This window comes from Balaenoptera musculus, chromosome 15 (assembly GCF_009873245.2).
Source record: "Balaenoptera musculus isolate JJ_BM4_2016_0621 chromosome 15, mBalMus1.pri.v3, whole genome shotgun sequence".
In the NCBI taxonomy this organism is placed as follows: Eukaryota; Metazoa; Chordata; class Mammalia; order Artiodactyla; family Balaenopteridae; genus Balaenoptera; species Balaenoptera musculus.
The window spans coordinates 3,947,747-3,971,283 of NC_045799.1; the positions used below are offsets into that span (position 1 = coordinate 3,947,747).

A 23,537-nucleotide genomic window follows, 5' to 3' on the forward strand; every position below is an offset into this window, starting at 1 on the left:
CTTTTGCCATTGAATTTCCTTTGAACCTTAGTCAAAAATCAATTGACCATGTATGTGTGGTCTATTTCTGTATTCTTTATTCTGTTTCATTGATCTATTTGTCGATTTTGATGTGAATACCACACTGCCTTGAATATTTAAGTTTTAGAGTTACCCTTCAAGTCAGGCAGTGTCATCAAGACAGCGTGGCATATGCATCAAAATAGACAAATAGATGAACAAATCATGCTGGAACAATTAGGTATCCACCTGCAAAACTAAGAACTTTGATTTCTACATCACACCATATACAAAAATTTGATCCTAGGTCTGAATATTAAACCTAAAATAATAAAGCTACAGAAGAAAACTTAAGAGAAAAATCTTTGTGGCTATGACTTAGGCTAAGATTTTTTAGTTATGACATCAAAAGCACAATCCAAAGAAAGAATGATAATTGGAATTCATCAAAATTTAAACTGTCTGCCCTTTAAAAGACACTGCTAAGAGAATTAAAAACAAAAAACAACAAAGAACAAGGCACAGACTGGAAGGAAATATTTACCACTTGCATATCGGAAAAAGGACTTATAGCCAGAATATATAAATAACTCTCAAAATTCAATAAGAAGAAAACAAACAACCCATTTTTAGTGGGCAAAAGATGCAAACAGATATTTCACCAAAAAAGATACATAAATGACAAATAAGCACATGAAAAGATAGTCAATATCATCATTTATTAGGGAAATGTAAATTCAAACTAATACTGTACCATTAGACATCTATTAGAATGACAAAAATGTAAAAGAATGGCCATACTAAGTGTTGGCAAGGAGGTGGAGAAGCGGAAGCTGTCACACACTGCTCGTGGAAATGTAAAATGATACAACCACTTTGGAAAACAGCTTGGCAGCGTCTTAAAAAATTAATTATGCTTCTACCATATATGATCCAGACATTCTACTCTTAGGTATTTACTCAAGAGAATTTAAAGCTTATACCTGTACAAAGACTTGTATATGAATATTTATAGTAATTTTTATTTATAACAGCTCAAGACTGAAACAAGCCAAATGTCTACCAACAAGTGGTTGTATAAACAAATTGTGCCATATCCACACAATGGCTTACTACTTAGGAATGAAAAGGAACAAATTACTGATACACACAACATGGATGAGCCTCAAAATAATCACATGGAGTGAAAAAAAAGCCCAGCCAAAAAAAAAGGGGGGGGGGGGAGGGAAGCTATATATTGTCTGCTTCCATTTTTATAAAATTCTAGAAAAAGTGAAATACTCTATAGTGACAGAAAGCACATCAGTGGTTACCTGGGGGTGGGAGGGTGGCAGGGTGGGCAGGAAGAAAGAATTACAAGGAGATACATGGAAACTTTGGGGATTGTGGATACATTTGCTACCTTGATGGTGTTGTTGGTTTCACTGGTGTGAACATGTCAAAACTTATTAAATTGCACACTTTAAATATGCATACTATTAAAATTCAATATACGTCAATAGAGCTTTGAAAAAAACACTCAGTGGATTAAGAAAATTAGTAACGTTTTAAAGATACATCTGAACAAAGTATCTAGATTATAGCAGGGACAGACAAAGTTGTTGAAAATAGAGGTTAAGAGACATGAAAGATCTAAGATGCATTATTTTGATGTTCCAAAGAGGAGGGAGACTGGGATGGAGGCAACATCTGAAGAAAGATGGCTGAGAATTTTCCAGGTAGACGTCAATCCAGAAATTATAGAAGCCCAATGGATTCCTAATGGAATAAATTAAAGTGACGTGTACCTGGATACATCAAAGTAAAAGTATGGAACACCAAAGAAGAAGATCTTGAAAGTAGCCAGAGATAAGAGACCTTCAAAAGACAGATGAGTAGACTTATAGCTGACTTCTCACCACAAAATAGAAGCCAAGTGATGATGCAATAACAGCTTTGATGGATGAGAGGAAATAACTGTCAACCTAAGACTGTATACCCAGAAAAAATATTTTCCAACAACAAGGATGAAATAAATGCACTTTCAGGCTAATAAAAACTGAGATTTTTCTTCTCTAAAGGAAATTCCAAAGAATATACTTCAGACAGAAGAAAACAATCCCAGAAGGAAGATCTGACATGCCAAAAGGAATGAAGAGGCAAGATATTTGCAATTATGTGGGTAAATATAAATGAACGGGCTTAAAAAGTCAGATAATAGACCTGGAAAAATAACTGCAGTATATATAACAGGCAAAGAATATATGCAAATCTAGGATATATACACAATCTTACAAATTCTGGGTGGGCAAAACATGAAAAATCTGCTCCTAACAAACAGTAAGAATATGGGAGCAGGGCAAACTCTCACTGTTAGCTGGAGGAAACCTACAGTGACACAAGCACTCCGGAGAGTGATTTGGTAATAACTTGTAAAGTTGAAAATGTGATTATCTTATAACCCAGTAATTCCATTTTAGGTATATTTCTTAGAAAACTTCTCACATTGTGTCTAAGGAGGCACGTATAAGCATGTTCATTGCAAAGTTAGCACACACACAAAAAAAACTGGAAATGATTTAAATGTCCATAAATGGGGGAATGGAAAATACAGTGTGTTATTTCCATGGGATAGAATACTCTACAGCAATTAAGATGAATGAATTTTATCTGTATGTACCAACATGGCTAGATCTTCAAAAACACAATATGGAGTTTAAAAATCAAACTGAAGGATAAATTCAGTGTGATATATATATATATATATATTTTTTTTTTTTTTTTCTTAACAGTGTAATATATATATATATATTTTTTTAAAGACACCAAACAATATTATATATTAGTGGATACATTGATTTGTAAGGTATGAACCCATGGATGGAAACAGTACCAAACCCATAAAACTACATAATTATATTTTTGTTTTATTTCTTTTATTTTACATAATATATATAAAAAATAAAAGTAATATTTTATTTGCTTTATTTTTTTAAGGCTCAGAAGCAAATATGATAAAATGTTAACATCTGTTCATTCTGGATCATCACCCTTGAATCTGTTATAGATTTTCTAAACTTTTCTGTACTTTTTATTTTCTTTTTCAATAAAAGAGAAAAAGATGGGAATTCCCTGGTGGTCCAGTGGTTAGGACTCCATGCTCTCACTGCCGAGGGCCCAGGTTCAATCCCTGGTCAGGGAGCTAAGATCCCACAAGCTGCGCAGCACAGAAAAAAAAAAGAGAGAGAGAGAGAAAAGAGAATGGATACTACGATATATGAATTTTACCACTCTCTGTGAGCTGAGGCCCATAGGGTCATCTCTGATACAGTATTTCATTTTCTGTAGAATGTAAAGACAACTGAAGTGAAAATGGGGACATGAATTTAAAAACGGGCTTCTTTCTTAAGGAGAGAACGCACGTGTTGATAGTTGATAGATAGGTAGATAGATGATAGATAGATAAGGTAGATAGGTAGACGGACGGATGGATAAATAGATAGATAGATAGATAGATAGATAGATAGATAGATAGATAGATAGATAGATAGATAGATAGGGATATGCATGCATACATACATATGTGAGTGGGTAGATGGATATATAAATGGATACACACATCATACAGGCAGTCATACACCCTTGGGTGGATGGATGGATGGATAGAGAGTGTGGTAGGCAGATTATACCCACCACTACCCCCACTGTCCACGGAGATGTCCACATGCTAATCCCCAGAACCTGTAAATATGTTACCTTCCATGGCTAGAGAGACTCTGCCGATGTGAGCAAGGGGAGAGGCCTCTCAAATGAAGACAGTATCCTGATTACCCAGGTGAGCCCAAGCTAACCACCTGCGTCCTTAAAAATGAAAGAAGAGGCAGAAGATTGGTCAGAGAGAGGAGACTGAATAAGAAGGAAAAGTGGGAAAAGGACCCAACCCCTCCTTGCTGGTTTGGAATGTGGAGGAGGGGGGCCGTGAGCCAAGGAATGGAAGTCTGCCAACAACCCAAAGGAACAGGAAACGGAGCCTGGAGCCTCCAGAAAGAAGTGTTGCCTGGGACACCTTGATTGTAGCCCAGAAAGACCCATATTGGATTTCTGACCTACAGAACTATAAAACAGTAAGCGTGTCTTGTTTAAAACAACATACTAAGTTGTAATCTGTTATAGCAGCAATACAAAACTAATATAGATAGATAGACACACAGATACATAATAGATGATGGATAGATGATAGATCCCTTACTTCATCAAACAGAAGTTTTTCTGTTTGATTGCCTGCTAAGTAAACATATCTGAAACAAATCCTATGTTACTATTGACTTCTGTTATAAACTGGTCATAAGTTACTATGTGAAAAATGGATGGATTTTGAAATCCACAGTTGAAAACTTTTGAAGGGAAAAAATAAGCTCTATGTATGGCCTCCTGAGCAGTGAATTTGAAGCACCTTTTTTTTTTTTAACATCTTTATTGGAGTATAATTGCTTTACAATGGTGTGTTAGTTTCTGCTGTATAACAAAGTGAATCAGCTATACATATACATATATCCCCATATCTCCTCCCTCTTGCGTCCTTTTTTTGAAGCACTTTTAGACATCTCCTCTCATCATTTTCCAAGCATGGGTGCTCAGAATTGAACACTGACTCCATGTTTCTGAAGATGGACCAAATATGAAAGAGAAATGGAGAGGATGTTTCTCTGAGAAGCTCTATCATCTCATGCCACTCCACTGGCAGGAAAGTAATTAAATTTGAGACTTCATGTGGGTCAAACTGGCAGTCTCCTTTATCAAATCTTTGCAGGCCAATGCTATAGAACCAGTGGTCTAAGAAGAAATTTGCCTGTAAAGGGAACCCTTTCCTTATAAACCCAGCATCACGTTCCCTTATGGACACCTGTCCAAAGATGTGTCCCCCTCATTAAAAGGACAAGTCTTAGCAGCCACGTACAATGAGTGGGATGATGGAAGACACGGGGTCAGAAAACTCAGATTCTCATCCTAATTCCACTAACTGGGTGAACTTGGGGAAGCCATTTTGGGCAGACACACCCTAGGGTGACCCTATGAGTCAAACCTTTGTGGAATCCCTTCCCCTTGAGTGTGGATGGAACCTATAATTTGCTTCTAACCAATAAAATATGGCAAAGGTAAAGGTATTTTGCTGATGCAATGAAAGCTCCTAATCGACAGGTAAATGATCCTGGGTGGGCCTGACCTAATCAGGAGGGGCCTGTAGAAGAAGATCTAGAGGTCAGAGACTTGAGACAGCACAGACACATTCCCTCTCCACTGCTGGCTTTTAAGAAGCAAGCTGCCATCAATTCCATGCCTCAAGAAAATGAATTCTACCAACAACCTATGAAGGGAATAAAACAAGACAATGGGATGGAGAAAAAAAGGGGGGAACCACTGAGGTACAGGGGTCAGGTGAGTCTCCACCACAATGCCGACATCTTTGCTGAGATGAGGGGGAGCCAGCCCCATGAGGAGCCAGAGGTGGTGTGTGCAGGTAGAGGTAAACAGATCAGCATGTGCAAAGGCCCTGAGGTTGGAATGACTCAAAGGACGATCATGAGCCAATAAAGGCACGGATGATGAATGAATCATGGTCGACCAGTCAAAGTTTGGTGGATGTAAAGACTTCAACAGCATCATCCTCAGTGCACCCGGCTGGAGGCTCCAGGACAGAGCTGTCGAGCCTGGGTTCTGACCTCTCCTGTTTGCACGCTGGGGTCCCTCTGCCCCCTCACTTTTTCACCTGCAGCCTCTTGCTGAGAAGCTCACTGACTGGGAGGCAGAGTTTTGGCTCCCACAAAACCGGATGTAAAGATGAAGATTTGCAAACACGCATGTCTATGAGGGCCAGGCAGACTACATGACTCAACGTAAGACACTAGGGAACAACCTACAGACTGCGAGAAAATATTTGCAAATGATGCAACCAACAAGAGATTAATCTCCAAAATATACAAACGGCTCATACAGCTCAATACCAAAAAAACAAACAACCCAATCAAAAAAATGGGCAGAAGATCTAAATGGACACTTCTCCAAAGAAGACATACAGGTGGCCAAAAGGCACATGAAACGATGCTCAACATTGCTAATTATTAGAGAAATGCAAATCAAAGCTGCAGTGAGGTATCACCTCACACCGGTCAGAATAGCCATCATCAAAAAAAAAAAATCTGGGCTTCCCTGGTGGCGCAGTGGTTGAGAATCTGCCTGCCAATGCAGGGGACACGGGTTCGAGCCCTGGTCTGGGAGGATCCCACATGCCGCGGAGCAACTAGGCCCGTGAGCCACAACTACTGAGCCTGCGCGTCTGGAGCCTGTGCTCCGCAACAAGAGAGGCCACGATAGTGAGAGGCCCGCGCATCGCGATGAAGAGTGGCCCCCGCTTGCCACAACTAGAGAAAGCCCTCGCACAGAAACGAAGACCCAACACAGCCAAAAATAAATAAATTAATTTAAAAAAAAAAAAAAAAAAAAAAAAAAAAAAAAATCTACACATAATAAATGCTGGAGAGGGTGTGGAGAAAAGGGAACCCTCCTACACTGTTGATGGGAATATACATGGTGTAGCCACTATGGAAAACAGTATGGAGTTTTCCCAAAACAATAAAAATAGAGTTGCCATATGATCCAGCAATCCCACTCCTGGGCATATATCCAGACAAAACCGTAATTCGAAAAGATACATGCACCCCTTTGTTCACAGCAGCACTATTCACAATAGCCAAAACATGGAAACAACCTAAGCGTCCATCAACAGATGAATGGATGAAGTTGTGGTACATAAATACAACGGAATACTACTCAGCCATAAAAAAGAATGAAGTAATGCCATTTGCAGCAACATGGATGGACCTAGAGATGATCATGCTAAGTGAAGTAAGTCAGACAGAGAAAGACAAATACCATATGATACCACTTATAGGGGGAAACTAAAATATGACACAAATGAACTTATCTCAGAAACAGACTCACACACATAGAAAACAAACGTATGGTTACCAAAGGGGAAAGGGGGGTGGTGGGGGGATGGATAAATTAGGAGTTTGGGATTAGTAGATACAAACTACCATATATAAAATAGATAAACAACAAGGACCTACTGTAGAGCACAGGGAACAATACTCAATATTTTGTAGTAACCTATAAGGGAAAAGAATCTGAAAAAGAATGTGTGTGTGTATAATGAATCTCTGTGCTGTACACCTGAAACTAACACAATATTGTTAATCAACTATACTTCAATTTTTTTAAAAAAACTAAAAAAAAAAAAATGGGAATAAAAGACACTAGGGAGAAGTGGGGACTGAGGCAGGTTGCAGAGCACAGGCACTGCCCACAGGCGTAGCTGCGGCTCAGCCCCAGCCAGCTGCCGCCCTGCAAGAAGACGGGCCCAATATCTTCAGAGCTTCAGATATTTTAAGAAAGGCTGAAATCCAGGTTTATATGTGAAATCTCCTGATATTTATTATTTGGATACTAAGCGTCAAAACTTTCAACAATGTTGCAGGCCAAATAAGATTCTTACATGGGCTGTGTTTGGCCCCTGGGCTGCTGATGGGTTTGCAAGGCATCCTGGAGAGACGTCCCCAGGCCTCTCGGAGGACCAGCCTGGGACCATCAGCCTTATTTGGGAATGTTTCCCCAATGGCCTCCACGTGTGGACACCTGGCACCTAGCAGGTGCACAATGAATGTCTGTTGAAACGGTCAAGTCCCAGTGTTGGGAAGGAGGGAACTGTAAATGAGGCACCCCACCTTTGTCCCCCTCCCCACATCTCCCGGGACTCTGCCTGAGGCCTGGAGACTTCAGGCTTGCCAGCTGTCGCTCAGATGTAGTGTACTGCTTTGTGGGAGCAAAGCCACGTGCCAGTATCCCTGCGCTCCCGGGATGTGGCTTGGGTGATGTAAAGCGTTGCTCTCCAAGCTAGCTCACTGGACCAGCAGCCTCAGCACCACCGGGGAGCATGTTAGAGATGCAGAATCTCAGGCCCCATCCCAGACCCACTGAATTTGACCCAGCATCACAAGAAACCTCCAGAAAAGCCTAGGTGACTCTCATGTCCATTACGGGCTGGGAGCCCCGGGGCAAGCTGCTGTTTGGCACATGGGCTCTGGAGTAAGGCTCGCTGGTTCAGATCCGAGTCCTTGGGGAAGTTGCCCGACTTCTCTGTGTGTCTCAGTTTCCTCGAGAGAAAAATGGGGAGTCATCGTGCTGTGCCTGGCACACAGCAAGCCCTCAGCGATGCCAGCTCTGGAAACGTGGTCCTGGCAGACAAGTGAAAGGGGGTGGAGGGGCCTCAGAAGAGAGTATGTCATCTCTGGCCACTGAGAGTCTGAGCAGCCGTAGGCAAGCATTAGGAATTTGTGTGGCCTCTCGACAAATACCTATGTCTGGATCAGACACTGACAGTAGGAGAAGGCCAGGCATTCTAGGAAGGGGAGATTGCGGGTGCAGGAGAGCCTTGGGGATCTGGGTTCAGAGTGTCAAATAGAGAATAGGCGAGGGCTGGGACCATATGACATCATACTGAGAGGGAGGGGGGCGACCATGGGAAAATGGGACCGAAAAGCTTTGCGGGGCAGGGGGGCGGGGTGTTGGAGGGAGGAGGGTCCGCAGTGGGCAACCTGAAGGGTTTTGAGCAAAGGAGCGAGACAATCAGAACGATGTGATGAAAGAGGGGTTTTAAAATCCATCTGCCCCCCCCCAATTTGCAGTCAGGAGATTATGTATGTGCACAGATCACGGAGAAAAGTCTAGAAGGGCATAAACCTAAACATGATTGTCTCCGAGCGGTGAGGTCACTAGGATGTTTCATTGTCTTCTCCTCGCTCATCTGTATTTTCTAATTTTTCTGCAAAGGACATGTATCACTTGCATAATTAAAAAAGCAATAAAAGCTGTAAATAATTAACATGCTCTCTCTTCAGGACTGAAACTGGATGCATGTGTTTTCAGCTCAGTTATTTTGAATATTTGCTGGATGCCTGGCCTTAAAAGAGGCACCACTGAAAAACACACAGCCGGTAGACTGATGGAGAAACACACTGAGTCCTTTAACCATGAAACCCTAGACCCCCGTTCCTAAACAGGACTCTGTCTCTCTCTCTCCCGGGAACACAGAGATGCCTTTTGAATCCCTTGTGAAGTTTTCCTTGGGAATTTATTGAAATCACAGTCTGCAGTTCCTGACACTGTGGGCACACGGGGAAATGACAGAGGTGGCCACACACCCTACCTTTTGGAGCGGACGCTCAGTTGTTTCTGCTTGCTGCTCCCACGAGGCATCTTTGCCCTCCTACGAGGCCATCCTCTCTTCCGTTCTGGCTCAGACATCCAGTCCTGGGATGGCATCCCTGGGGCTGTTGGGTCGGAGAGCTGAAAATACCAGGCACGCTGGCGTCATATTGCTCACAGCCCTCATGGTGGGAACAACACAGAAGGGTTCTCTCTCTGCAGACAGGATGCCTGTCTGGGGAAATCGGGCATCGAAATGCTGCATTGCCAAATGGTCTGCGCATTGCTGGGCGGAACCTTCTGGAATCCTGCCTGGGCTGGATCCACAGAAGAAAAAGCCCAGACCTTTGGTGATAACGGGAGGTCTAGGGAACACCGTGGCCGGCTCCTTTCCCTCCTCCAGGAACGCCCACGCCCAATACCTGATGGCCTTGTGGAGGAAGGAGGCTAAGCTGGGCCTCGGATTTGCCCTCTCTCAGGCCCAGCACATTCTTTCTTAACCCCCCACTCTCGGGATGAAGGCAGTGTTACCATGAGCACAGCCTTCAAGCTCTGGGACACAGGCCCTGTTGTTCCACACGATTAAGTTACAACTGAGGCTGCAGGATCCTCTTCAGTCACCCTGGCCCAGGACATCCCAGAGCAGGACAACACCCTCAATTATACGATCCAGATGCACGGAGTCGCTCTCCAGATGGGACTACAGGGACTTCCCTGGCGGTCCAGCGGGTTAAGACTCTGCGCTTCCAATGCAGGGGGTGCAGGTTTGATCCCTGATCGGGAAATAGGATCCCACATGCCACGAGGCACGGCCCTCCCCCGCCCAAAAAAAGATGGGACTATAAATTTATTTAGTCACCAGTGAGAACTCTCTAGAGCACCCGGCTCCTTTCCCGATTTGCCACTGCTCCCAGGAAACTCATGGATAAGCTGAATCTGACCATAGCAACTATTTTCTCTGGAGTCCCTGGTATGATAACTATCTCCTTTTAAGAGTTTTTGTCTGGAGTCTATCTCTCAAAAAGGGTTTCTGATTTATAAGCTCCCCTGACCAGCGTTTCATTTTTACTGTTTGCCTCTGCTACCAGGAAGCTCAGTGTTAAAGTTTATGTCTAGTTATGAAAAATCTCACCCGGAGTCTTGGGTACAGTCATTCTGTCCTTTGAAACTTCTTTTCTCATGATTTTCTTTGGTTTTATTTTACATGTTGAGCCTTTTTTCTCTCCCTTGGGAGCAGGCTGAGATGGTATAACGGACAGCAGGTGCCACACAGGATGGCTTCATACTTTCTCTCCATCGCGACAAGTCCTGCCTGCCAAGCGTCCTCCCTCAGCCCCCAGGGCCCTGGGACAAAGCTGGGTGTTACCTTCAATGTCTGCGTCTGCCCTCCTTCTCCAGGGCTTATCCTGGTCCGTCCTCCAGACACCGCTTTGCTCACCGGCTGGGCGCCAGGACCCTCACCCCGGAGGCTGCCGCCAGGGAAATGCGGCGCCAGGTGCACGGAAGCGTTCTTCTCTTTCTGCTCCATCGGCAGAGGGAGGCTGAGGCTCAGGCAGCACCACGTGAGCCGGGGCTCAGCCCTCAGCGAGGGGAAAGGCCCCTGGGCCCTGCAGCTCCCGGGGGGCTCTGCGGGCGCACACAAGGCCAGCTCAGGCCAGCCCGGGGGCGGGACGGCCGAGAGGACGGAGCCGGGCTGGCGGGAGCAGCCGGCACTGAGCCCCGCTAGCGGCCCTGAAGGAGGGCCCCGCGGGGCACCCTCGGGAGGCCCCCCCAGCTCCCCAGTGGATTCCCAGGGATGGAGGACGCCCCCAGAAGGCCTGGCCCGCGCCCGAGTGCTGCTGCTGCAGACTTGTTGGGTGTCATGGGTCCCACTCCTCCAAGAGTCACACGTTGGCGTGGGCGGGAAGGAGGCTGCCCCCCTGGGGACCCCAGCTGCTGGGGTGCCAGTGTCCAAGCCTCCTTTCTCCTCTCCCTGCACCCCCTCTCTCCTGTCGCACGGCCTGGACCAGCTGGGGTCCTCCCCGAAGCTGTCTGCTCCACCAGGGGCCTGGCCTGAGGTTGGGCTGGGAAGCAGGGGGGCCTCCAGCCCCGACTCCATAGAGGATGCCCGTTCCTCAGGTCCCCCTCTCCTGCAGAGAAGGCCCCGGCCTTGGCCCGGCTTCTGGGGGACGGGCGGCGGGTGACGGGTCTCTCCCTGGGGTAACCTGAGGAGGTACTGTGGGGGAAAGGCCACGTCCACTGGGCCAGCGAGGACACGGGGGGCCCGAGGCTGCGAGGCCAGCTGGGAGGGACACCCGGGGGCTGCAGCTGTAGCACGCGGCCGAGGCTCCGTGTCCCGAGGCCCTGCCCGCCTCAGGGCCCCAGCCCTGCCCCTCGCTGTGCAGTCGCCGCCTCCAGGCAGCCCACCTGGCTTTTCCCCCGGGTCACTGTCCTGGTTTTGAGGGGGCGGGGAGGCAGCCTGCATGGGGCCCCCCGGGGTCTCTCTTTCTGCTCCCGGGGGCTCCTGGCAGCTTAACGCCTCCACCTTCAGCTTCTTCCTCTCCGAGGGGAGCTTGTCCTCTGTGGGCTGGGGCTCCCCAGAGCTCCCGCCCGGCTGGCTCGGGACCATGTGGTCCTGTTGACAGGTCTCCTTGGCGTCCCCTCCGCCACCCCGGGTGCCGCCTTCCAGCTTGGGGTCCGGCAGACCCCGCCTGGGAGCCTCTAGGTCACCTCCTTTGGGGGGACTGGGTGCTGGGAGCAGCTGACACCCCAGCTCCAGCTTCCCGTTTGGAGGAAGCAGAGGGCTCTTGCTGCCCAGGCAGAGGGGTCCTCTGCAGCTGAGGGCGGGGCGTGAGGCAGCCCTGTTCACACGGGGCTGGTCCCTGCCTCCGGCTCTGGCCACTGTCTCCCTCTGCCTGGGGGGCTCAGTCACCAAGAGGCCCTCCCGGGCCGGTGGGCTTGCACAAGGCGCTGGCCTGGCCCCCATGGCAGTGTCCTCGGGGCCCAGGGGCCTCCTCCCGTCCTGGGAGGGGGCTGCATGCCCGCCACCCCCTGCGTCTTGCTGGAGAGGACGGTCCAGCTCGACCCCACTGCCCGCTGTGGCTTCCCTAGGCTTCTTGCCTCCGCGGTGGCCGGCTTTCGTTTTCTGGTAGATGCTCTTGAACGTGTCCTTCCCGTACACCTGCCACTTCTCCTGGGTGAACCTCTTCAGCCTCCTCTGGCCGCGTTGCTTACCAGCCGCCTGGCCCTGGCCGGCCTGGCCCTCCCCCGCAGCCGGTCTCTTTCCCTCCGGGTCCTCCGCCGGGGCCGAGGCGTCTCCCGTCGGCGGACACGGCAGGTCCTCCACCGCAGCCTGTCTGACCAGGGCCCGGGGGTGACCGCCAGGGACATCGGCCAGTCGGGCGGGGGCAGGCCTGGGGCTCAGAGGCTTCTGCCTCCGGGACCAGGCGTCCCGGGGGTCCGGCGGCTCCGGCCACGTCCCCGTGCCCTCGACGAAGGGCAGCGAGTTGCTCCTGGTGACAGGCACACATTCGGTGCCGGTGGAGAGCTGCGTGGGGACCGAGTGGAAGAAGAGGGGCCGCGCCCTGTCCGGGGCCGCGCAGGTGGAGCGCGCGGCGCGCAGGGCCGCAGGCAGCCTCCTGGGTTCCGGCGGCCGCAGGTCGAAGTGGAAGGAGTCCTTGTAGGTGTAGGGCATGGGCAGGTCGATGCTGCCCTGCTTGGACAGGACCGTCTTGCGGGGCCGCACGTGGGCCAGCTGGGGGTCGTCCACCACGGCCTGGTTGTGAGAGATGAGCCTGGCGATGCGCTCCTCCAGCCGCCTCTTCTCCAGCTCCAGGCCGGCCGCCCGCTCCGCGCGCCCGGGCCCCGGGCCTCCCTCGCCCTCGGACTCGGCGCTGTGCTCGGACAGGCTGTGCAGGGGGCTGCCGGCGGCCGGCGGCTGCTCCGCGCTGTCCGAGCGGGACAGGTAGCCCGAGTCGGTGCTCTCGCACTTCCGCAGCCGACCCTCCGAGGGCTTGGCATCCCCGGGCTTCTCCACCTGCTGCGGCTGCAGCGCGGAGCCCGGCCTGCTGGCCGTCGGGGACCGCTGCTCCGGCAGCTTCCGCCTCGGCTGCGAGCTGGCCAGCGGGAGCCCGGGGGCAGAGTCTACAGGGGCCTCCCTGACATCGGACGTGGACCCTAGACAGGCAACAGCGTCCAACTTCAGGTCCAGGTTCTTGGCAACCGGGGACAGATGCGCCGTAGGCAGCAGGCAGTGCCCAGCGGCCTGGGCGCCCGGAGAAAGGGGTCTCTCTGATCGTGCCCCGTGGGCCCCGGAAGGCACTCCGGCCTTGTCCCCCTCTTCCGGGAGGCTGCTTCCCCCGCCGTCCGACTCCGAGGACAGCCTGGAGTTGTTGAGGTGTGTCTGGGTCCGTCTGTGCTTGTACAAGTTGCTCTGGGTCTTAAAGGCGATGCCGCAGGTGGCGCACGGGAAGGGCCTCTCCCCCGTGTGGGACCGGATGTGCTTCTCCAAAACGCTGGGCTTCAGGCAGTCCCGGCCACAGTGCGGGCACAGGTACTTGCCGGCGTTGCGCACCTTGCCGGGGCTGCCCAGCACGGGCCCCAGGCCCGGTGACAGGATGGGCAGAGCACCCACGAAGTTCACGGTGAGCGCTGGGGCCGCTGGCTTCCCCACCTGGGTGGAACCGGGCCCTTCAGGCTGCAGCAGGGGGCTGAGAATGAAGGGCACGCTGCCCCCGTCCACGCTGCCTGACACGAGGGGGGCACGCGGCTGGAGGCCCCCCGGAGGCACCGTGTGGTACAGTGGGATGGGCAGGGCCTTCAGGAACAGGGTGGGGGCCAGGCCCTGCTCTGGGGGCAGGATGATGGGGCCCAGGGTCAGGTGAGGCGAGGCCTGCCCACCTGGGGCCCCTGGGGGGCCAGAAGCAGGAGCTGGCTGGTCCCTGGCAGGCAAGGCAGGGCAGGTGACTTCTGGCACCTCCATCCCACATCGTCTGGGTGGCCCAGGATGCCGGGCAACCTGTGAGCAACAACCAAACTTTACTATGGGTAACTCTCTGCTCTCATCATACAGTAAACCCTTCCCAACCCCCCATCAGGCATTTCGTCACCTCCACCGAAGCCACAACAATCCGCCAAGAAAAATACCCTTATCCCCATGTAAGGAAAGGGGAAACTGAGGCTCAGAGAGTGGAAGTGACTTGTCATGCAGCTGATATGTGGCAAAGCAAGGTTCAGACCCAGGTCTGTCTCAATCCTAACTCATTTAATACACCCAAAGGGAATTCTCTTTTTTTTTTTTTTTTTGCATCTTTATGGGAGTATAATTGCTTTACAATGTTGTGTTAGTTTCTGCTGTACAACAAAGTGAATCAGCTCTATGTTTACATATATCATCATATCCCCTCCCTCTTGAGCCTCCCTCCCACCCTCCCTATCCCACCTCTCTAGGTCGTCACAAAGCATCGAGCTGATCTCCCTGTGTTATGCAGCAGCTCCCCACTAGCTACCTATTTTACATTTGGTAGTGTATATATGTCAATGCCACTCTCTCACTTCTTCCCAGCTCCCCCTTCCCCCCCCCCCCCCGCACCGTGTCCTCAAGTCCGTTCTCTACATCTGCATCTTTATTCCTGCCCTGCCACTAGGTTCATCAGTACCATTTTTTTTAGATTCCATATATATGTGTTATCATAAGGTATTTGTTTTTCTTTCTGACTTACTTCACTCTGTATGACAGACTCTAGGTCCATCCACCTCACTACAAATAACTCAGCTTCATTCCTTTTTATGGCTGAGTAATATTTCAAAGGGAATTCTTTTTGGGGGGGGGTTATCTTTTGTTTTTTAAACATCTTTATTGGAGTATAATTGCTTTACAATGGTGTGCTAATTTCTGCTTTATAACAAAGTGAATCAGTTATACATATGTCCCCATATCTCTTCCCTCTTGCGTCTCCCTCCCTCCCACCCTCTCTATCCCACCCCTCTAGGTGGTCACAAAGCCCCGAGCTGATCTCCCTGTGCTATGCGGCTGCTTCTCAAAGGGAATTCTTGATTCTTCCCCTGCACACAGGTACATGGCAGGCTTGTCACCGTCATCCCCCGACACCCAGTGCAGTGCCCTGTGCAGAGGAGACACTCAGAAAATGTGCTGACTTCATGAAAAAGAAAAGTCGTGTAGCTCAGCAAGGTCCTCAAAGTCCACAGTGATTCCATGGGCTGGGACAAGTCCCTTTCCTCAGATGGGACTCAGTTTCCAGGTCTGTAAAATGGGCACCTCCCTAGGGCCCTTCCCACTCTGGAGTTCAGAGTCTCCGCTATTGGATGAGGACAATAAGGAAGAAAACTGACCTGAGGGGACACTTACTAGATGGAGCAAATGAAAATACAAGATTCCTAGCTAAACTTGAATTTCAGATAAACAATGCATACTTCTTTAGTATATGTATGTCCCAATTCTTACATGGGTCTTGCTTACACTAGAAAATTATGCATGATTTACCTGGAATCAAAATATAACTGAGGGGACTTCCCTAGTGGCACAGTGGTTAAGAATCCACCTGCCAATGCAGGGGACACAGGTTCAATCCCTGGTCCGGGAAGATCCCACATGCACAGAGCAACTAAGCCCATGCGCCACAACTACTGAGCCCGTGCTCTAGAGCCCACAAGCCATAACTACTGAGCCCACATGCCACAACTACTGAGGCCCACGCACCTAGAGCCTGTGCTCTGCAAGAAAGGAAACCACCATAATAAGAAACCCACGCAAAGCAATGAAGAGTAGCCCCCTAGTCGCTGCAACTAGAGAAAGCCCACGTGCAGCAACGAAGACCCAATGCAGCCAAAAATAAATTAATTAATTAATTTTTAAAAAATGTAACTGAGCATCCTGTATTTTATCTGGCCACCCCAGCAGGAAAAAAGCACTTCTTTAGCCTCAAGATCAGCCTTGGGTCTCTGCTCAAAGGTGGGGCTTCCAAAGCCCCTTCAAACCTGACAGAGACACAGTTGGTTCCCTCTCAGCCAGGGGGAACAGCTGGGCAAATGCTAGGAAAGGGAGCAAGAGAGACCCAGCCATGCTCTTCCAACTGTGGGAGGGAAAGCCAGATGCAATGAGAAAATGTAAACAGGCCCATGGCTACAGAATTGGGGGCCTCCAGACCCTTCACCCTCAGGTGCCCATCCCCCAGGAGCTCCATTGGTTGAGCTCCACTTCAGCCAATCCCCAGCTTAGCTCCTCAAGAAAAACAAATCCAAATTCCAGCCTTAGCAGCAAGACCGTTCAAGCAGGGAAAGGTAGAAATCATGGCAGCTCATACCAGCTCACACTGGCTCACAAGAGCTGACTGTTAACTTTTCAGAAATTTTGCAAGCTAGTTGTTAAATGTGGCCATAATTAAAAGTTAAATTGTATAGACTTACAATTCAATAAATTATATTAAAAACAATGTTACTACAACTGGATATTCACATGCAAAAGAATGAAGTTGAATCCCTACCTCACACCACATACAAAAATTGACTCAAGATTGATCAAAAACCTAAATGTAAGAGCTAAAACTACAAAACTCTTAGAAGAAAACATCGGAGTAAATCTTCATGGCCTTGGATTTGATATTGGGTTCTTAGATATGACACCAAAAGCAAAAGCAATTAAAAGAAAAAGATAAATTGGACTTCTTCAAAATAAAAAAAAACTTTCATGCATCAAAGGACACCATCAAGAAAGTGAAAAGACAACTCACAAAATGGGAGAAAATATTTGCAAATTGTATACATGATAAATCCAGAATGTATAAAGAACACTTCTAACTCAATAACAAAAAGACAAACAACTCAATTAAAAAATGAGCAAAGGACTTGAATAGACATTTCTCCAAGGCAGATATACAAAGGCTAAAAACACATTGTAAAGATGTTCAGTATTATTAGTCATTAGAAAATGTAAATCAAAACCACAGTATGACTTCATATCAACTAGCATATTAATAATAATAATAAACTGAAAATAACCAATGTTGGTAAGGATACAGAGAAATTTGAACACTTAAACACTGCTAGTGAGAATGTAAAATGATGCAGCCACTGTGGAAAACAGTTTGGCTGTTCCTGAAAAAGTTAAACACGGAACTACCACATGACCCAGAAATTCCACAACTATGTATATACCCAAAAGAACTGAAAATAGGTATTCAAATAAAAATGTGTACGTAAATGTTGATAACTGCACAATACAAAAGAGCCAAAAGGTGGAAACGACACAGATGTCCATCAACTGATGAATGGATTAACAAATTGCAGTCTATCTGTACAATGAGATGTTATTTAGCCATAAAAAGGAATGATGTATTTATACAGGCTACATCATGGACGAGCCTTGGAAACATGATGCTAAGTGAAAGAAGCCAGTCTCAAAAGGCCACACTGTATGATTCCTTTTACATGAAAAACCCAGAAGAGGAAAATTCATACACACAGAAAACAGATGATAGTGGTTGCCAGGGGCGGAGAGGGAGAGTGAGGCGTGAATGCCTAACTGGGTACCAAGCTTCCTTTATGAAAGGAAGTGATGAAAATGTTCTGGAACCACATGCAGTCAGTAGTTGCACAACATTATAATGTACTAAATGCCACAGAACTGTACACTTTAAAATAGCTAAAATGGTGACTTTCATTTTATGTGAATTTTATCTCAGTAGTAGAAAAGGAACTAAATACACCAAGCTCATCACTTACTAATTATTTTATTACATCTTAGCATGATCAATGCTCTGGAGGTTACTCACGTGGATTGCGTCGGGATGGTGGAAATACTACGTAACGGGGTGGCACCCCACATCTCCACCTCTTGCCAATTTTAGGTTCAGTAACGTCACGTTCATAGCTTGCGATTGGCCGTGGTGGGAGTATTTACAGTACAGAAATTGGCAAATGCTACAGTCAGTCCTTTGTTTCTTTTTTATCCCAAGACCATCATTCCCATTCTCTGTTCCTCATAAACCTGTCTACATTAGAGATCTCACAGATTTGAGACCTTATAATTTTTTAAGGAAAGATTTAAAGACAGAAATCCCTGGAGATGGGTAGGAGCTATTAGAATTCCTAAGCACTGATGTGAATGGAAGACAAGGCTTCCCTCAAGCTGAGAAAGGTCGAGATGCTTCCCAGGGGAACCATCAGACCCGCCTTCCTGTCCCTGCTCACCAGGCTTGCTGGTGGACACCCCTGAGACCCAGCTCCCAGGTCACTTGGGCACAGCTCCTGGAAGGATCAGATGAAAAAACGTGTGAGAAAACACCGAGGGTGGCGTCAGGCACGGAGGAAGTGCTTGGCTCAGTTGAGTTTCCAGTGATACGCCATAATATTTTGAACTATTAACTAGCGAATCCTCCCCACCCCACCTTCCCTCCTACCCCTTGTCTCTTCCCCATCAGTCAATGCAGCTGGCTTCCTTCAGTGCCTCCGGGAAGGGATGCCATTCTCAGGTGCAATTCCCAAGAAAGAAGGTCATTATAAGGATTCTATTTGGGAGGTGATTTCAGGCAATGCTAGCAGGGCAGTGGGAAAGCTGGGGTGAAGGACGCTTTAAAGAGTGTGTCATCAAGCCAGTCCCCACTGAGGGCAGCTGGAGCTTACTAAACTCGGCTGGGGACCAAGAGATCACATAGAACGCGTTACCCCACAGGGGACTGAGGGAGCAATGGTGTGCTGGCATGTCCAGCTGGCCAAGGGGACACACCCGGCGGGCTCTGTGGCCCCAGAAAGTCTCATGCCCAGCAATGCTGCCTGCAGCTTGTTCCAAAACGGTAAAATGCAGAGGGGGATTGATGGGCAGGGCTTCCACTGAACTTGCTGTGGCAGAAACAGAGTAAAGACTTGTGAATTCCAAAGCCTAAACCCTAAGGGGAATCTGACGAAGACCAGCCAGTTTTCCCCATCCTCGGGTTGGGAGGAGGTGGGAGGGAAGAAAGTCGGAGGGAGGCGACGAGACCCTCCAGCTTTGGCTTCAGAGGGGACTTGGGTGGAGAGAAGACCTGGGACCCCCTTCCTCGGGGCACTCGGGAGAGGCACCCCCCCACCCCGGGACAGAATAGCAATAGCCCGAAGCCCGTGTCCAGGCGGGAGGGAGGGAGGAAGCCCTCAGGGTTCTGTGCCCAGAGCCGGTGCAGCTCAGGATGAATCCCAGAGCACCCAAGAGGGGGCTGAGAGTGACGGAGAAAATGGGTCAGACCAAGGGCAATGCTGCAGGAGGGGTGACTCAGCGTGGAGCTTGGGGAACTGGGGGCTGAGCACCACCTGTCCCCCGAAATAAGCCCATCCTCAGGGGAGAGAGGAAAGAAGCCCAGAACTGACTGCCTCGGGGTGGGAGGAGCAGGGGCTTCAAAATAGAAATTCCAGAAAAAGAGCGTTACATTTCTGACACACCTGCCACGATGATTATTTTGCTCTCTCTGCAGCCTGTTCTGTGATCACAGCGAAATCGATGCCTTTTAGTAGCAGCTGATCGCTGACTGGGAGGCAGCAAGCCCACCAGCACCTTCCTGGGGGATGTGGCACTTTTCCTGGGAAAGCCTCAAAGGGCTGCCACTGATGATTGTCACTCGGAGCCAGGGAGGTGGCAAGTCGTCCCGTCCCCATCGGCCAGGGGGGAAAGTGAGGGCAGGGGCACCAGGGAAGCCTCTGGGAGGACCACCTGCTCAGCGAGACACACTGCCAAGCGCTGTCCCCGCGCCCCGTCGCCATCCCGAGGGTCCACCCTGCAGACAGCTCGTCGGACCCCTCGCTTCCTCCCTCTGCCATGCGTGGGTTCCCCACTCCCCAACAGCCCCCCAAATCTATGTTCTTCTGAGTGTGCCACCCCATGGGGAGGGAAAGTGACTATTTCCAAAGCCCCCTTTCTTCAAAGCAAGCCACAAGGGGGCCTGGGCAAAAAGAGAACGTGGGAATGCCACAAATAGCTTTTAAAAACTCATGTTTTTTGAGAATCCACCTGCCAGTGCAGGGGACACGGGTTCGAGCCCTGGTCCGGGAGGATCCCACATGCCGCGGAGCGACTAAGCCCGTGCGCCACAGCTGCTGAGCCTGTGTTCTAGGGCCCGCGAGCCACAGCTACTGAGGCCCGCGCGCCTGGAGCGCATGCTCTGCAACGAGAGAGGCCACCGCGATGAGAAGCCCGCGCACCGCAGCTAGAGAAAGCCCGCGCGCAGCAATGAGGACCCAATGCAGCCAAAAATAAATAAATAAATTTTTTTAAAAAACATAAAAAACCCCAAAAAACTCATGTTTTGGGCCCTGAGAGAGAAGACTATGGAGAATGGATTAAACGTATTCAGCAGATGGAACTTTCCAGAAAGAACGTGGGTGCTGAGACTGCTGTTCTAGTTGCAAATTTCCCAAACTTCAGTCTGTCCTGCATGCCTGTCAACCGCCGTGCCGTGTGTGGGACCACTTGCTTCCTCCCCACCCCTGGGTACCTGGATTAGCATTACATTAAAAGGGAACTATGTGCATAAGAATGTGAATGTACTTAGCGCCACAGAACTGCACTTAAAAACGGTTGAAATGATCAATTTTATGTTATGCATATTTTACAACTTTTAAAAATTAAAAAAAAAGGGGGCTATATCATTACCCAATTATCCAAAAACTTATTTTCATACAAAAGCCTGCAAACCTGTTTATATCAGCTTTATTCATCATTGTTAAAACTTAGAAGCAACCAAGATGTCCTTCAGTAGGTGGGTGAATAAATAAACCATGGTGAACATCCCTGGTGGTGCAGTGGTTGGGAATCCACCTGCCAGTGCAGGGGACACGGGTTCAAGACCTGGTCTGGGAAGATCCCACGTGCCGCGGAGCAACTAAGCCTATGTGCCACAACTACTGAGCCTGCGCTCTAGGCCCGTGTGCCACAACTACTGAGCCCGTGCGCCACAACTACTGAGCCTGAGCACCATAACGAAGAGTAGCCCCTGCTCGCCGCAACTAGAGAAAGCCTGTGCTCAGCAACAAAGACCCAAAGCAGCCAAAAATAAATAAATGAATAAATAAATTTATAAAAAATTTTAAAAAAGAACCATGGTGCATCCAGACAGTGGAATACTATTCAGCATTAAAAAGAAATGACTTTAATTCAAATTTAATTTTAATGACTTAAAAGACTTGGGCTATCAAGTCATGAAAAAACATGGAAGACACTTAAATGCATATTATTAAGTGAAAGAAGCCAATCTGAAAAGGCTGCATACTGTATGATTCCAGCTATATAACATTCTGGAAAAGACAAAACTATGGAAACAGTAAGATCAGTGGTTTCCAGGGCTCATCAATTATTAACAAAAGTACCACACTAAGAAAAGGGAACCCTCCTACACTGTTGGTGGGAATGTAAATTGGTGCAACCACTATGGAAAACAGTGTGGAGTTTCCTTAAAAAACTAAAAATACAGTTACCATGTGATCCAGCAATCCCACTCCTGGGCATATATCCAGGAAAGACAAAAGCTCTAATTCGAAAAGATACACACACCCCAATGTTCATAGCAGCATTATTTACAATAGCCAAGACATGGAAGCAACCTAAATGTCCACCAACAGATGAATGGGTAAGGAAGATGTGGCACATATATACAATGGAATATTACTCTGCCATAAAAAAGGAATGAAATAATGCCATTTGCAGCAACATGGATGGACCTAGAGATTATCATATTAAGTGAAGTAAGTCAGAAAGAGAGAGACAAATACCATATGATATCACTTATATGTGGAATCTAAAAAAGAATACAAATGAATCTATACACAAAACAGACTCACAGACACAGAAAACAAACTTATGGTTACCAAAGGGGAAAGGAGGTGGGGGAGGGATAAATTAGGAGTTTGGGATTAACAGACACAAAGTACTATATACAAAATAGATAATCAACAAGGACCTACTGTAGAGCACAGGGAAATGTATTCAATATCTTGTAATAACCTATAATGGAAAATAATATATGTATATATCTATGAATCACTTTGCTGTGCACCTAAAACTAACACAATATTGTAAAACAATTATACTTCAATTTTAAAAAAAGTACCACACTAAATGTAAGATATTAATAACACAGGAGACTGTATGAGGGGTGTAAGTAAGTGGCATATGGGAACTCTCTATACTTTGCCCTCAGTTTTCTATAAACCTAAACCACTCTAAAAATTGTCTATTAATCTTTAAAATTAAAAAAAATCAAAACAATTAAAAAAAAAAAAGACATTTATTCTCACTGGCCAGGAAGTGCAAAGTATATACCAAATGCCATGTTTTGCCTATCAGAGTTAAAAACAAAAACAAAAACAAAAAAACCCCAACAAATAAATACTTGTAATAACTGGAGAGGAAAAGGGAGGAGGGCTATGTCATTACCAAAAAAAAGAAGATTCCTATTTTTTCTAAGAATGATGAAAATAAATGTATAATGATTAACCTTTTAAGCTGTATATCTGTCATACGATCTAGCACAGCTGAGCAGTGTGGTCCCGTACTTTGGGGAAACACGCCTCTAATTTAAGATCTTGACCTGAGATACCTTCAGGCTAGACCCTCCAGACAGATCCCATCTTCCTCCCTCCGCCCTGTGTCCCCAGGGTGTAGTCTCCTGTCCTGTGGTGTCTACACCCGCAGGTCAGAGTGAGGAGGGAAGAGAGTCAGGCCAGGGCTGGTTCCAAGGCTGCTCTGTCCCTCTACTCAAGGCCACATTTCTGCCAGGCGACATCCCCCGGTCCCAGTTATGGTTCCCACCGTCCCCGGTCCCTGGGGTAACACCGCCGCCCCCCCCCCCCATTAAACTCGTCCCACTTGTGCATCCAACTCAAATGTGCATCAGGCCTGCCAGGCTGCAAAATGAAATTACAACTTAAATTACATGCATGGGTGAATTTTCCCGGAAAGCGAGAGCATCTCTGAATTCTGTCGGATTCTCAAGGGTCTGGAAGGGTCCCTGAGATGGGGGACTACCTAGTTCAGGGCATCACCTCCCTGAAAGCAGCTCCAGGACCTGACAGGCCCAAACACACGTTGGTCCTCACCACTACTTCACCCAAATTCATTTCGCTTGATTTGCTTGAACAAAGTGAGATAAGGGAACGGGCCAGAGTTTACAAACAAAAACATGCCGTGCAGAAGGCTTGTGCGAGTGGATGCAGAAGAGCATCCCGGGCGATGGCCTAATTTTCATACACAAATTACGTGATTTCCCTGTAGATGGTCGATAGGTTTCAGATGTTTGGAGGGAAGAGCCTGATGTCAGGGCGGATTTGGCAAATGGGAG

The 23,537-nt window shown here is 48.0% G+C and overlaps 1 protein-coding gene across 1 annotated transcript in view; it reads right to left on the reverse strand.

Annotated features, from left to right (window-relative positions):
* Positions 1–14,200, reverse strand: part of ZNF831 (zinc finger protein 831) — a 78,874-nt gene extending 64,674 nt beyond the window's left edge. The window contains exons 1-2 of the mRNA XM_036824259.1: positions 10,607–14,200; positions 9,242–9,381 (exon numbers count right to left, since the gene is read on the reverse strand). Coding sequence (XP_036680154.1) covers positions 9,242–9,381; positions 10,607–14,200 — 3,734 coding nt within the window. The remainder of the gene's footprint in view (positions 1–9,241; positions 9,382–10,606) is intronic.
* Between the last annotated feature and the right edge of the window lie 9,337 nt (positions 14,201–23,537).